The following is a 14,685-nucleotide window of genomic DNA, read 5'->3' as shown; positions in this document are numbered from 1 at the left end:
TATGACATGTTGTGCTAGACAGCCAAGGTCCCCAAATTATAGGTTTGTATGACAACAGTGAAGTAGCTGCTGTATAACTAATGAGCACTGAAGTGCTAGTAGCTCTGAAAGATGTAGTAAATACAGCAGCATTAAAACCTAGAAAAAAAAGAAAAATAAATAGAAGTTTAAACTTAGGATCAATATTTATATTATTTTGACTTTCTGCTTTTCAAAATACAAGTAGATTAGTCAATGTCTTAGATGGTGAAACCTAGAGCTTGTTACTGTTTTGCTGCTCTCTGAATTTATAGCTCTTGATGCCTCTTTTTTCTAAATTGTCTGTGTAGACTAAAGGAATCCAGATAGGAACCAAGAGCAAAGCCTCACTTCACTAAGCTCAGTGACAGGATGGCCAGTTGCCCTTACAGTATGGGGATCTCACCCTTTGTCTGGAGATGGTGCTGAGATGGTCATGTCTTTGAGTGATGCTCAGCATGGTCCTTGTTAGGCACCCTGCTGGATTAGAAAGGAAATGCTGCATTACTCATCAGTCTTCTGCTTTACCCTCCTCATATAGAACGTGCTTATAACATAGCGAGGAAATCAGTTTACTTCCAGAGCGGTCAGCATGGTTTCTTTCTCTGTTTTCTTGTAGAACATGATCTTAAATTATTATAAATACAAATTCTAGCTGTGTTGTTATTCTTCTCTCCAGTCTTGATGGTCTATTTACACATGCTGAAGTAAGTGTGGAATGAAGCAGGCAAAGCAAGCCAATCCTGCAGAGGCTTGTCTGATGCAAAAATATTCACCTTGTAGAATGCCCAGTGACCATTTATAGAACTGTGACATACGCAGTTAGGTTATTCTGCTGGCCTGTGAAGCCTCTAATTCAATTTTTTAGTCACACATACATAAACAAAGGTTTCTGTTTTCAAAATGCTCATCTATTGAAGTCTCAGGTGTTACAGGAAATTGCCATGCACTCTCTTGCTTCAGTTTTCTTGCTTTGATGTCAATCTGCATGTAAAATAAGGTGAAATCTTAATATTGTGAAGACATGAACACAGTTCTTGGGCTTGACAGCAGGGAGAAGCTAGTTAGGTGGTGTATGTTGCTCATGCTTCATATTTTAGCTAACACACTTGGAATAAAACTCTTAAGAGTGTATTCCCCCTTCGATGCACATCTGTAATTCCTTCTAACTTACACTGAAAGTACATGGTAGAATAAACCATCTAGTGCAAACACTGCATACCCCATGCTGATGGCTTATGCAGCTCCTGGTTATTTGCACAAAGGGTTTTTGCCATGTTCCACACAGAGATGATGTGAGGAGAAAGAAAAACATGTGTTCTCCCTTTAATTTTTTTACCTGACACAAAATATTCGAGTCACAAAAATACCGTGGGGATGCCTCTTTTGGGCAGTAATTTTATTTAGTGCTGTGATTTATTGTGGCTGTGAAAATATATACCACAGCGTGTATAAGTAAATTTAAATACACATTTTCAAGATCTTATTACAAAGACCAAGAATAATCGCTATCTGCTTTTACTGCTAGTGACTGCTAATTCAAACCTTGCAGTGCCCTATTTGTTGAATTATTACTGTACACATAGCGTAATCATACATTGTTGTAAAATGGGGATCCCTTCATAAAAGGTGTCAACTTGTGAACTATATGTAATATATATTACAATCATGATGTTAAATACATGAAACAAACAGCTGAGTGTCAAAATAATCTATCTTTACAGGGAAGCACAGTACAAACTTTGTTAGCCGATACGATCCCAGGTTTAACAGCTGGATACAACTTCCACCCATGCAAGAGAGGTAAAAACCTGCTATGTTTTTCAATTTCTGTTTTCTCGTCCTAGGAGCAGCTGAGGTTTGGCTTGGTTCTGGGAGTAAGGAGGCCTGTAGAAGCACCTAAAATACAGATAAAACTGCAGCATGCAGTTGTGTCCCATTTGTCTCCTAATTTTTAAAACTTTCCAAATTCAGAACTCCAGATGCCAAGTCCTGCAGTGCTAATTCATGCAAAATAGCCATGGACTTCATGCAATTACTGGTTGCCTGAGTACAGTCTGAAGGATTTTCCTGAAGTCTCCGTAGTGTCCTGTCATGTTCCCTGACTGAAGTGTCATGATGAGTTTGCAGTAAACAAGCAGTAATTATAGTCAGATATCTTAGAGGGAACTGAAATCTTCACATGTTGACTCCATCCTGTTTCACCACACCAGCTATGAAAAGCTCTCCTGAACATGTCTCCACTTGTCAGAGGACTCTTAATCCTAGGTGGTCTTTGAGTGAAGTTGCTGTCAGTAAATCCATATTAGAGTAGCTCATGTTTTAATCTTGCTGTGAACCAAAAAGCAAAGATGGACGTGGACTTGAGCAATGACTCGTAAAGATGACGTAAACTTAAGTGTGGATCCCAAATCTTACCCTGGTAGGAAAAAAATCCCATAAACCTGAACTGAATGATGCATGTTTCGTAAGACGAATCTCAAAGGCAGAAGATCCAAAGTTACAATGTTCTTTGAAGAAAATATTCAGTGTCCATCCTTCAGTTCAACACCCATCTTCTCATGGATCCCATGTACAAAAGATCTCACAGTGTCTCCCTCAAATGCTTTCTTTATTCTATATTAGTATTACAGTTTTTTGTTGACTGTCTACAGTATTCAGGTGTCTGGCAGTCATAAATTTATTTAATTCAGTGCAGCCTTGTGATTCAAGGTATGTCTTATGAGATGCTTGGAAATACGGCTGTCTTTTCAAATTTCCAGGGGTAAAATGTCAGTCTGCAGAATTTTTGAAGGACCTTTGTTCAAGGTTCAGTTGGATTGACCTAAGTCGCTGCTTTGGCAGCACCCAGCCTTCTCCCTCATTCCCACCAGCACTGTCGAATACCCTTCATGGCTGTGATCGTTTAAAACAGAGGGACACCTTCCCCTCTGGTTCAGCTTCCTAGACTGAGTCGCTGCCATCTTAGGTGTTGGCATGGGGGAGACAGGAGGTGAGCATCAGATTGGGCATCACTGTGCCAGTCATCCTTGCTGAGCTGGGAGACTGACTAGGAGACTGACTGATGTTTGTATGGAGCCTGGACCTCTTCTGCGGAGCCTAATCTGAGTCTTAATTAGGCCCTCTGGGTATCTCCAAGCAAAATTCCTGAGGGGCATTGGCGGCTGGCTGAGCAGTTGGCTTTATTTGGCTGACAAACTACAGAAAGCAGAAGTAGGCCGCTGAGGGTTGGAGAAAGGAGGCAGTAGGAATTTTTCCACCTCCACATTGGCCAGTTGTGTTTCCCTGGAAAACTGTGTGGCAGGTGACTGGCCTTGTGCTCCGGTGGGAGCTGCTGCCTTCAGCCAAGAGGCAGAAACTCAGCTGTGCCTTGTGCTCCGGCCCGTAATAAACTGTAATGCATGAACACCACAGCTCCTTACGAAGGTACTGAAATACAGTGGTCCACTCCTACGTAGTTTCTTCTGCAAGGGGCTCTGCTATGACAACGTTAATTGTCACCTCTTTTCTTCAGGATACATAGCTCATGGGCTTGCCCGTTGTTTTTCTTTAAAGGCTCCTAAGCATTAGGGCTGTTGTTGGAAAACAGGGATTTTAAAATCTCTTTCTAAAATGTTTTTGATGGTTTGTTTATTCAGTCCTAATGACTTCCTCAGAGTTTTTGCAGCTTTCAGAGGTATGGACTGGCCCAGTTTGTAGAAGATCATATGAACAAGAGAGAGCTTTTATGCAGTTTTCTTTCCCAGCTCCTTTAGTGAGATAAAGTTCCCATTAAAGTCAACAGGCTATTTTCCCCCTGCTAGGAGTACAGGGTCATGCCCTGTCTCTGCTGGCATAATGCAGGCACCATTGACAAGACAGACTGTTTAATGGGTTTTTCTGAGTCATTATGGTCCATCAAGTCAAAACCTACTTAGGAATTTTAGTCTGAGAATAATTGGCTGGATAGACTATAATAGCTCCTTTGAAATGACTGCCGAGTAAATGTGGGACTCGTTCACAGGCAGTATATTCTCAGGTCGAAAATCCGTATGAAATATTTGATAAGTAAACTTTTATCTCACATGCCAAAATCCATATCTGATTGATTTTACTGTATGAGCTATAAAGAAAAGTCTAATCCCATTATGGATTCAATGTCACCAGTGTATTTTCTTTAGAGCCAAGTTTGGTTTCTTTTCATTTGAAGAACATCTCAAAAACAGATGCTTTTGAAAAGCATGTACAATTCCAGGATTTTATTGTTCAGAGAACCAGCAAGTGACTCATAAGCTTTGGAAAAACATATCTGCCTGATGATGCCATAACAACAGGAAGGTTTTTGGAGAGCAGTTCAGTTAGACTATGATGGCTACTGAAGGAGCAGTCTTTGTAGCAGTTGTATTTGAACTTGTGGTCTGATCCTCAGCTGGATATCTCAGTCAGAACTGTTGCATCTTGCCAGCTCACCACAGAGCTTTTCAAGGTGTTTGGAACAAAACAACATTTAAAACAACTTGCTTTTTCTTATATTCGGAGTTAAAAGTTTTTGTTTGAAGACCACCAAAAAGCATGGCATTGTACCAGGTTCTGAAGAAGTGCAAGTGGAAGTGGGAAGTGAGCAGGTCAGTGTACTCTCTGAGGCTGAGTGAGCTGAGAAAAGGCACAGAAAAAGAGATGAAACAATTTCACATTTTATTTTTGTCTGTGACTTTAGTAATAGTAATGTCAGCCCCTCTTAAGATTATTTATTTTTTAAAAAGCGAAGCATGCACTCTATAAGTGACTCTGAAATCAGGTCCAGATATTGCGACAATCAGTAACAGCATTGGTAACTTTAAACCTCAGACTGGTAGTTCTATTTGGTGTTTCAGGGCATAAATTCATCATGTGTGAAAATCACGAGGAAAATCTTCCCTTTTATATGTGTATACTTGAAAGAAGAAGTTGGTTGAGTTGATGGTTGGGTGAAGGGGTGTGAAGGAAAAGCATTTCAGAGACCAGTGAACATCGAGTATTTTCAAATCCTGAAGAAAATCACAAAATAATTATTATCCATATTCAGATCCTGAGGTACATTCTAGTTATCTAATTAGAATGGATAGTGTCTTCCCAGTATTGAGGAGAAAGTTGTCATGCAAAGATTGCTGTATTATAGTTTAATCTGAATCATATTTTACAGCAGTTTAAAAGTCATCACTTGACAGCATGCCTTTGCACACTGTAACAGCATGCCCTTACTCACTGTATCACTGAAAACGAAAAAAACCCAAAAAGCTTAAAATATTTCTGACAGAAGCTACTGAGTGCATGTTCACATCCGAGCAGAAGACTGAAGTATGCTGATGCTTTCATTTTTGCTCCTTATAGTGACACTGTGTGGATGAAACCAGGAGTACACGTACAGAATACTGTCAGTGAAATCCTGGTTAAGAGAATAATGCATGCAAGTTGTGTCTACCTCTGTTTATTAAACCTGAACTAAAAAAAAAGAAAGGCAAAACATGCTGAGAGCAGTTTGTTAATGGGTTCACCAGAGAAGGTGCACAAGGACAGACGAGTGGATGTGGGAGCACTGACAAGAGGCACCCTGTGGGTTTGTGCCTTGTGGCTGCTGGACACAGGAGGGTTGAAAAATGTGTACCTGCCTTTGCAGGCTCTCTCATGTCTAATAGGAGGTGACCTTTGCAGCTTTTCCTACTTTTGGGGCAACTGTGGGCTGTGTTGCCTCAGGCCCATCACATATTCTCAGAAAGCTTATATGCACTTGATTGCCTGTAACACCTATAGCCTCTGTCAAATTGGAGTGAAATCAGTCACAGGCTTTTTTTTAAGAGACAACAGTAGGCAGACATGGGTACATGTACAGTGTAATCAAATTAGCTCTGTTTCCATAGAATATCAGGCTAAAAATATAGATGCACAATTTGCTGCCCGACCATGCAGAGCAAAATATGCCATCAGCTTCTATCTGCCCACTGACAGATAAATTAAATGGTCTTTTCTAATTCATCAGTTGATCTGGAGACACTTGCCAGTATTCCTGTCCTCCTGTTTCCATGGTTTTTTTCAGAAGTCTTCCCTGTGGTGGAGTCCCAGCCCCACTCAGCAAGGGGTGCTGTCCCACACAGTCCAAGTTGCCCATGTGCAGGCAAGGTGATAGCAAAGAAGTGAACAGGAGGTGCTCAGTGACCCTGGCTGGTGAGGAGCCCTGTCAGGTGTGCACCAAATCCAAAAAGTAAGGTCAGAAACAGGCAGTGGTGCATCAAATCTGTTCCCTGAACACCCAGCCAGCCCTGCTGTTTCCATGGCTGTATCTCTTGGTGTCTGCCTCACTTCTCTTCCAACTTATAAACCACCAGCCAGTCTCAGATGCTTTTAACAAAGAGGGAGATTTCTCCAGAATGTTAAAGGATGCTACAAACTTCGTGAAAATAGGTAGCTGTGCAAAAGAGCAAGAACTTATTCCTGCCTTCACTGAAGGAAATGCTCCTGAACATGCCTGGCCAGATGTCAGGTTTAGGGACAGGGCACACCAGACTTGGCTAGTTCAGCTGGTCATGGGATGGCTCTCGGGAAGCCTGGGGAGGAGTTGGACATACCAAAGCTGTTCATTGAGGATGCTGAGCTCTGTGTGTACCACTGCTCATCCAAATGCTTTACAGTGGTCTGCAGGTTCAAGTCCCTGATGGTGCAGGTGACCATCAAGCCCCCAAGATTTACTGCATGATTCAGGACTGAGATATGCAGCTGCTCCCAGATTCAAATTAAAGCGCCTGGGCAGGAACCAGAGTGCATTGAATCAGCCACAGAGCAGGGTTTGGCAAGCTACAGCCACACTCCAGAGTGCCTGCTTTGCAGGAGTTGTCAGAGCTACACTTTGCTGTACCTGGCCTGCCTGCTTATTTCTGGTCTCCCATGTCATTCTGGTTTCACCCAGGAGAAAACTTTATGTTGGGGACTGGCAACTCTTGTCATTCAGTATTTTGTACAGATCTTCATCCTAGCCCAGCTGTGCTCTTCTGCAATTTTCTTTCTCATGTTATTGCAGCTTAAAATTAAAGGTCGCTACTCCAGAAAACCTTCCTGCTGTTGAATGATCCAGGGAGCTTTCCCTGAGAGTGGATTACACCAACCAAAGTCTCTCAAAATCGTCTACTGCTCAATTTTTACTTCAGCAACAAACACTCAGCAATAATTTTGGAGTCACGAGGAAGACAAACTAATATATGCCCAACAGTCCTGGCCAGAAAAATTAATTCTTTAAGTGCACACCTGAGTTGCATGTAAAAGCAGACAGGTGGCTAAAAGTTTTCTCAGGGTTAGCTGAATGGAGACAGACCTCTTTTGAGTTAAAGGGTGGAGATGTAGTGTTGTGGCTAGCGTAAGGAAAGTTGTTCTATTTGCAGTACTGCAGAAGGAAGAAAAAAATGATAATTGAAGAAAAATTTTGATGATGTGGTTCTCTTAGTAAATTGGGAACAATGACCCTTGAAGGACCATAAAGAAAGTGAATGTCAAGATAATTTATTATTGTTACATTATCTACCTCATTTTTCACTTTGTCTTACTGAGTTGTTATATCCCGTACAAGGTAATGCCCCAAACATTAATGAGCACCTTTTTATCTTTCACGGGTGTGAAAAAGCAACAAACAGCTTTGAAAAGGGGTATTTCCTGGCAGTTTTATGTGTGCCTAATTATTTTGACACAAAAAAATGAAGTATTTTTTGATGTGGAATGTGTTTGATTAGTGAAGCAGCCACAGTCTCTAGGACAGCTGTAAGCATGTGAAGCTCCTGGACACTTCTCTCAGATGTAACATTTGAAGGAGCAGCTCTCTTAGTTCAGGGAGTCAGCTGGAGAGGGGGAAAAAAATGTTTGACATGGCTAATTGGTTTGTTGTTGACTTGTTGGGTTCTGTTCTGCCCTGTCCCCCAGGAGAGCCAGTTTCTACGCCTGCCGCCTTGACAAGAACTTGTATGTCATCGGTGGAAGAAATGAAACTGGCTACTTGTCCAGCGTTGAGTGCTACAACCTGGAGACAAACGAGTGGCGTTACGTGTCTTCGTTACCACAGCCCTTGGCAGCCCATGCAGGAGCTGTTCACAATGGCAAGATATATATTTCAGGCCAGTGTCTTGTATAATTCCTGTTATATGACAAGAAAACCAACCCAAAACCACCATAAAAGAACCCAAAAAATCTGCAGAACCCCAAAACCAGAGAGCTGAATTCCTGCTGCAGCTCAATGTCTTTATGGATATTAATTAACTGATGTGTATTTACTTTGCAGGAGGTGTTCACAATGGAGAATATGTCCCCTGGCTGTACTGCTATGACCCTGTGATGGACGTCTGGGCCCGAAAACAGGACATGAACACAAAACGAGCAATCCACACTTTGGCTGTAATGAATGACCGACTGTATGCAATTGGAGGAAACCATCTGAAAGGTCACATTTTTAATAGCAAAAAAGTACCCAGTGTCCCACATCTCTGATAAAGAATATTTTTGTAAGACAGTCACTGTTAAATACATTAAAAACCAAGCAACACAATTTAACAGGACACTTGAGCCAGCAATTTTAAAAACATTTTATGCAAATTATTTTAAAATTATAACAGTACATTAAATATATGAGTAATGAATGTATTAGATAATAAAAATGGGAGCTTCCATTACTCAAAGGCATGGACAATTTGTCATTACCAAGAATTCAATGAAACAAACAGATTATTCTTTGACCCGAAAGTACCAGCAATATTTTCCTCTTTAAATCATTTTCCAAAATGTGCAGTTAAAGAGAGCTTTATTCAGAGCAACACACAAAAACAAGCTCCTGATTTAATGAAGAGAAAAAAAAAGGAGACTTCCAGCCATTAAATATTAGGACTAGGCTCTTTAAATCCCTTTTTAGTATTAAATGTAGCTTGTTTATTATAATTCTTTTTAGAGGTCTCTTGTTTTCATCTTTCAAAATGGTCTCATATTAAAATAACTATTGCTTAGGCATCTGGTATTTTTATCTTAATACCTATATGTCATTGCTGTTAAAGATGCTTCTTAATCCAGCCACTTAGACAAAAAGCACACCTCCTGCTCCTTTGTCCCATGATAATATTTAATAGTTTATATTAACTTTTTTTCTTCTTTCTCCTTTAAAGTTTAAAATGAAAAAATAAAAGACTCCCAACAACAAAAGAGAAAATCATAATAGAGAAGAAAAAGTGAAAAAATATGTTAAGTGCCAGTAAGACCAGGTCATGTCTGACTCTGGTACCCAGGGCCTACTGTAAAGCCACAGGCTGCTTTTGGAGGTCTGAGTGTCTGTGGAGCATGCAGGGGAGCAAGTCCCAGCTGTAAATTTTCCCTGATAAGTAGTACTGGTGCATAAACCCCTGCAGGCAGGTTCAGGGCTGCTGTGCCTCTGCTCCCCTGCCCTCCTCTGTGATGGGTGTTCATGGACTGGACCTTATAAGGTGAAGAGGGCAAAAGCTGCTTGCACATGAACACCTGAAAATTTTGTAGGTTTCAGTGCTTCACAGTGTTGGCTTTTCCTCCTACAAAACTAAAACCTTGCACAGCTCTCCTCTAGCTAAAGCACATTGCTTTGGTTTGCAGAGGCTTGAGTTGCTTCTATTCTGCCACCTTTTTTTTTTTTTTTTCACACAGTTTCACCTACTTCTAATAAGCCTTGCATTTTTGCCTCTACAGCTGTTGCCCTGGGTGCCTTTGTAAGGTTTGAACTGCTCACTGTTGTGAGAGGTGTTTAACATCCAGGCTGTCTGGTAAAAGGACTTCTTGGAAAAAAATGGTTTCACCTGTACAGTGAAACAAAAGGAAGAACTGCAAGGACAGAGAGGAGGGAGGGGACTGAAGTGTGGATGAAACGTTACAAATTCTCCAGGGGCAGGGAATAGCAGGGCTCCATGGCAAAGCCCTCCTTTGTGAAGCTGGAACTGTGTAGTAGTGTTAGCAGTGCCTTTACCACATCACAGCTGATCATGTGCATACTGCAGTTTGTTACAGAGCTTTTGATGGGCTCTGAGTGCACAGCAGTGGCCTTTTTATGGCCCCTTGAAAACCTTACAGCAGCAAAGAATTATTTCATATTATTATGAATTATTTCATATTATTTCATATTAATTCCAGACATAAATAATATTCTAGCAAGCAGCTTCCTTGTGAAGTGCCGATATCATCAAATGCCCTTTTTGCAGAAATAATACCGTTTGCTGTCATACCTTGAAGAGAAGACAGAAGGGTTAAGTAAAGCACCTCACATTATTAAGAAAGTCACAATTTTACTGCAGTGCTCTGATAGAGAAGGTAGATTGAGGTAGGGAATTGCCTAAATATTGGAGCAGGAACCGGGATTCCTGCGTTCCGTGTCTGTGTTCAGCTCACTTAATTCATATTCATTGACACAGCTTGAGAATCTTGAGCTGAGACCCCTCTGCCTTTTGGTGATCAAACAGCAGCAGTTGCTTGGACATTTTTTGGCCTACCAGGGAAGGATGGGACCACCGTTTTTGTGGTTACATTTTTTGTTGCCTTAAAGACTTCACCCCAGCTGTGTGCTTTAGGGTATACCTTAAATCAGCTGGAAAATTGTAACTGGTCCTGCACATCATGTCCATCATGCTAAGCACTTTGTCCCTCTAGAACCAAGTGGTATCGGTTGTCTAAGCTCTCCCTGGACTTGTTAGACATTGATTTCTGAGAAAAATTCAACCTGTTCATTTTTGAATAGATTAGATCTGCCAACTTTTGAGGAAGACTGCCAGGACAGTCTCTTCCTACGTGTTCAAACTTGTATTAGCACTGAGAGACAAGGAAGAATTTTGCTTGAATCTGCTTGCATCACTGATAAGTTATTACTGAGTGTTTCCTGATATGGTCAGGTTTTCTATGGATTCCTGATTTGTAGAAGACTAATGGTAAAAGCCTTGAACAGATTTATTTGATCTGAAGTAATGAAGCATTAATGTTACAGAAGTTGGGTTAGATGTATATGAAGATATTGTCTAGAAAAATGTTTAACAATTATAATTGTAGTATTGTAACTGTAATTTAATAAATTTAACAGTAAACCAAGTAATAAAACAATATGTCATAACACATATTCTCTTTTCTCAATGCCCTCATCCAGGTTTCTCCCATCTCGACGTAATGCTTGTGGAATGCTACGATCCAAAAGGTGACCAGTGGAATATCCTCCAGACTCCTATTCTGGAGGGTCGCAGTGGCCCTGGCTGTGCAGTCCTGGATGACAGTATTTACCTTGTAGGAGGCTACAGCTGGAGTATGGTGTGTACCAGCGTTCTACAACCAACTTTTTATTCCTTCTGAGTTCTTGTGGCCAGTCCATATAATATGCAGATGGGATGGAGAGGAGATGAGAGGGGAAGTAGCTGCAGGGGAAGGTTCGGGTTGGTTTTCAGCTTGTGGAGAACATGGAGTGTTTTTTCACCTTTGTGCTTTCTATTTAGATAAGTTATTATTAGACTGTATTCACAAATATGGAGTAATTTAAAAATCAGAAGGAATTTTGGAAAAGTAATTGATGGGACTGTATGCTTAGAGCTCTGCTTATGAGGAGTCTGATTTTCAGAGGCTGGGTGCTGAAAAACAGAACCAAACCTCTTGAAGAGCTTCTAAGTTAGAGTCACCATGGGTCGTTTTCAAATATCTTTGGAGCTGACGTGTGACTTGGATTTTACCAAAGCCACATTTAATATGACATTTTGTTCTACTACAGGGAGCCTACAAATCTTCTACTATTTGCTACAGTCCTGAGAAAGGGACTTGGACAGAACTGGAAGGAGACGTTGCGGAGCCCCTTGCAGGACCTGCCTGTTCGACTGTGGTATTGCCGGCCTGCGTTCCCTACAACAAGTGATGGGCCAGGAGCACTGACACGAACACTGAGTGCATTTGGGAAAATAATGACGGGTGACGTAAATATTTTATTAGAACGGAATTCCTGTTAAAACAAAGCTACCATAATTGACCCCTCATTCCATGTTTATGCTTTAGGAGCAAACTAAAAGAAAAGAAAAACCAAGTGTTGTCCCATCTCAGATAGGTGCCGGTGTCTTACGAAGCACAGACTGCCATTTCAGACTGATTTAAACTTTTGCTGCTGCAGAGACACTCCTCACGTCAAATTTAACTTAAAAAAAAAATGATGGCTAACTGTTCAAATACAGCCTGAAGAGACAAGATCAGTATTGTGCATTGTATCTACCTGCATGTGATCTGTGTTGAAGTCATGAGGATGTTGTTTTCATGAATGCTTCAGAATTCAGATAGTGAAAAGCTCACACTGCATTGCAGAATTGTCTCCTCCTCTGTAATCCTAACCTACAACTACTTCATATGCTCTGCAAGCAACACAGCATCAGAAGATTATAAAAGGTAAAGAAATATCATTCAGTTTTTGCACAGCTTGGCAACTAATACACTCTGCCTTCAAAGTCCCCATGTGCAAGTGCAGCAGAAAGCAGACTACAATGAAAGCTATGCTTTACAGAGCACTTCTTGCAATAGCAGCTTAGGGATTAGGATCAAATTCTTCTAATCACAGTTGTGTAAAGTCAGAGTCATTTCACTGAAATCACATGGAATGACTGTTTCTGCATTAGTATAACAGAATTTGGATCCTACAGCTTAAAATCTGGCTTTGTAAAGTAAGTTATTTCTATGACCACTTAATGAAGTACCAGAGACCTTACTTCCTTTTCACTAACCTGTTAGGTATCAGTATCTGTGCTAGTTCTTTCCAAAGACAAGAAGACTGCATTTAATCACAAATTTATTGCTTTGGACTCTGAAATGCTTATGCACATTTTTGGAGAGACACTGGTAAGTAGTTAAAGTAGTCCTGTGTGGTTAATCTTAAGATGCACTCTGAGAGAGTTTTACTATTGATCCAAAGTAATATAAGGCTAGACTTTCCACTGCCTTATAGCCTGTGTAATTATTTACACTTTGCAAAGCGAGTTCAGAATGCCCCCATACGGGACCAGTAGCACTTAGGGCTTGCTTCATGAAGTCATAGTTGCTTGCACAAATCAGACTGTCTACATGTTAAGCTTATGTCTTTCTGTCCTGGCTTTGCAAAAGCAGTGACAAAATCTGAGCCTGATTCTTCACTACCTTCACTACCAGACATAATCATCTGCAGCTCATTAAAGTATGTGCATAATTTCTTCCACTGTGGTTTACTAGTGCTGCATCCATTACTCTCAGGACCATCCTCTTCACTGGTGTAAACTGACATCGCTCCATTGAAGCCAATGGATGTACTTTATGTCAGCTAAGTATCTGGCCTTTAATCTGCCTAGCTGTAGCTGGCTGCCCCAGATAAAAGGCAAAGGACACTCAGATCCTGCATTTTCAGCCTTGCACATACCTTTCACAACAGGACTTAATGCTAGTGCATTAAGCAAGGAGCAGGCAGCTGCTGGAGGTTGGTTCTGCTGCAGAGGCAATAGATGGGAGAAAGACTTCATTATTTGCTTTGCAAAATAGAAAAAGGGTAACTGTACACAGAAATTACACTATATATTGATGCTTGAGAGCAATATAAATAAAGGAGAGCAAATACCATGGGACTGCTTCTCTCTGGCATCAGTCCAGTTTTATCGCAACTCCCTTGCTTGCAGCAGAATTACACAACTTGTAAAATTGGAGTAATGCAGTAAAGACTTATACCACACATATGCAATAATCCAGTTGATGAGGTAGCTGCACGCCTGGAAAAAATGTTTAAACAAAATAATTATCTGAAGATGCTAATATTTGAATGTGCCCTTGGGGAGTTTTCCAGTGAGCATCACAAAGGAGCTCATAAAGGTGGAGTGTATATGCTGAAACTCAATCCATTTCTCCTATATAGTGCAATCTTAGTTGGTTTTGTATTTATTTATATTGTTCAGATCCAAGGGATCCCTTGTAAAATATATTTGGTGCAATCATGACTTTTTTTTCCTTTCCTGTTGAAAGTATATAAATATAAATATATATAAAGAAGGAAACTGTTAAGATACTAAATGAAGAAACCTTGTATGACATTTAAAAGGTCTGCCACTGAACACTGACTGTCACCTGTCTCTACTAAAATGTACCATTTTTAAAGGATACTTCTTGTCCTTTTAAATGGTTCCTTTTTTTATCAAGATAATGCAAAGATTTATGAGGACTGTCTAAATCTTTCTGTCTTTCAGGAAGGCATGACCAGGGAAAAAGTGCTAACTAAATAAGTCACACAAAGAGTGTAAATTTTGTACAGTACTAGACTGTGTAAATGAAGCTTGCTTGTAGGGGGGAAACTTTAAATAAAACTTTATGTACTAATTCAACTGTCTGCCATATTCCTACTTATAAAGTGTATGTATAAATAATATCTACATTAAATTCTTTGGAACTTTTTTTATCATGTAGATGTGTGAACTTCCTTTATTTTGTGGTGTAATATAACAACCTCATTGTTTTCCAAGTGTCACTACTCAGTGCTTGTCAGGGCAGTGACCGCAGTAAAACACGGGTCTGTAGTGAGTTGGTCTTCCCCCGAAAGAAGGGAAAGGTGCTGCCTGGGAAAGCAGCACCTTTTTCCAGCAGGGAAAGCTCCACCCTTGTGCCTGCTCTGACTGGAGAAGCCACTGCATGCCTGTGAAATGC

The 14,685-nt window shown here is 40.6% G+C and overlaps 1 protein-coding gene across 1 annotated transcript in view; it reads left to right on the top strand.

Moving 5' to 3' along the window:
* Positions 1-14,443, top strand: part of KLHL14 (kelch like family member 14) — a 59,341-nt gene extending 44,898 nt beyond the window's left edge. Inside the window, exons 4-8 of the mRNA XM_048287056.1 lie at positions 1,743-1,821; positions 7,939-8,129; positions 8,294-8,452; positions 11,153-11,310; positions 11,762-14,443. Coding sequence (XP_048143013.1) covers positions 1,743-1,821; positions 7,939-8,129; positions 8,294-8,452; positions 11,153-11,310; positions 11,762-11,902 — 728 coding nt within the window. The 3' untranslated portion in view covers positions 11,903-14,443. The remainder of the gene's footprint in view (positions 1-1,742; positions 1,822-7,938; positions 8,130-8,293; positions 8,453-11,152; positions 11,311-11,761) is intronic.
* Positions 14,444-14,685: the final 242 nt, after the last annotated feature.

The sequence above is a fragment of the Corvus hawaiiensis genome, chromosome 26 (genome assembly GCF_020740725.1).
Source record: "Corvus hawaiiensis isolate bCorHaw1 chromosome 26, bCorHaw1.pri.cur, whole genome shotgun sequence".
Taxonomy (NCBI): domain Eukaryota; kingdom Metazoa; phylum Chordata; class Aves; order Passeriformes; family Corvidae; genus Corvus; species Corvus hawaiiensis.
Note: the sequence above shows the minus strand (reverse complement) of the source record. Positions and strands in the feature narration are given on the sequence as shown.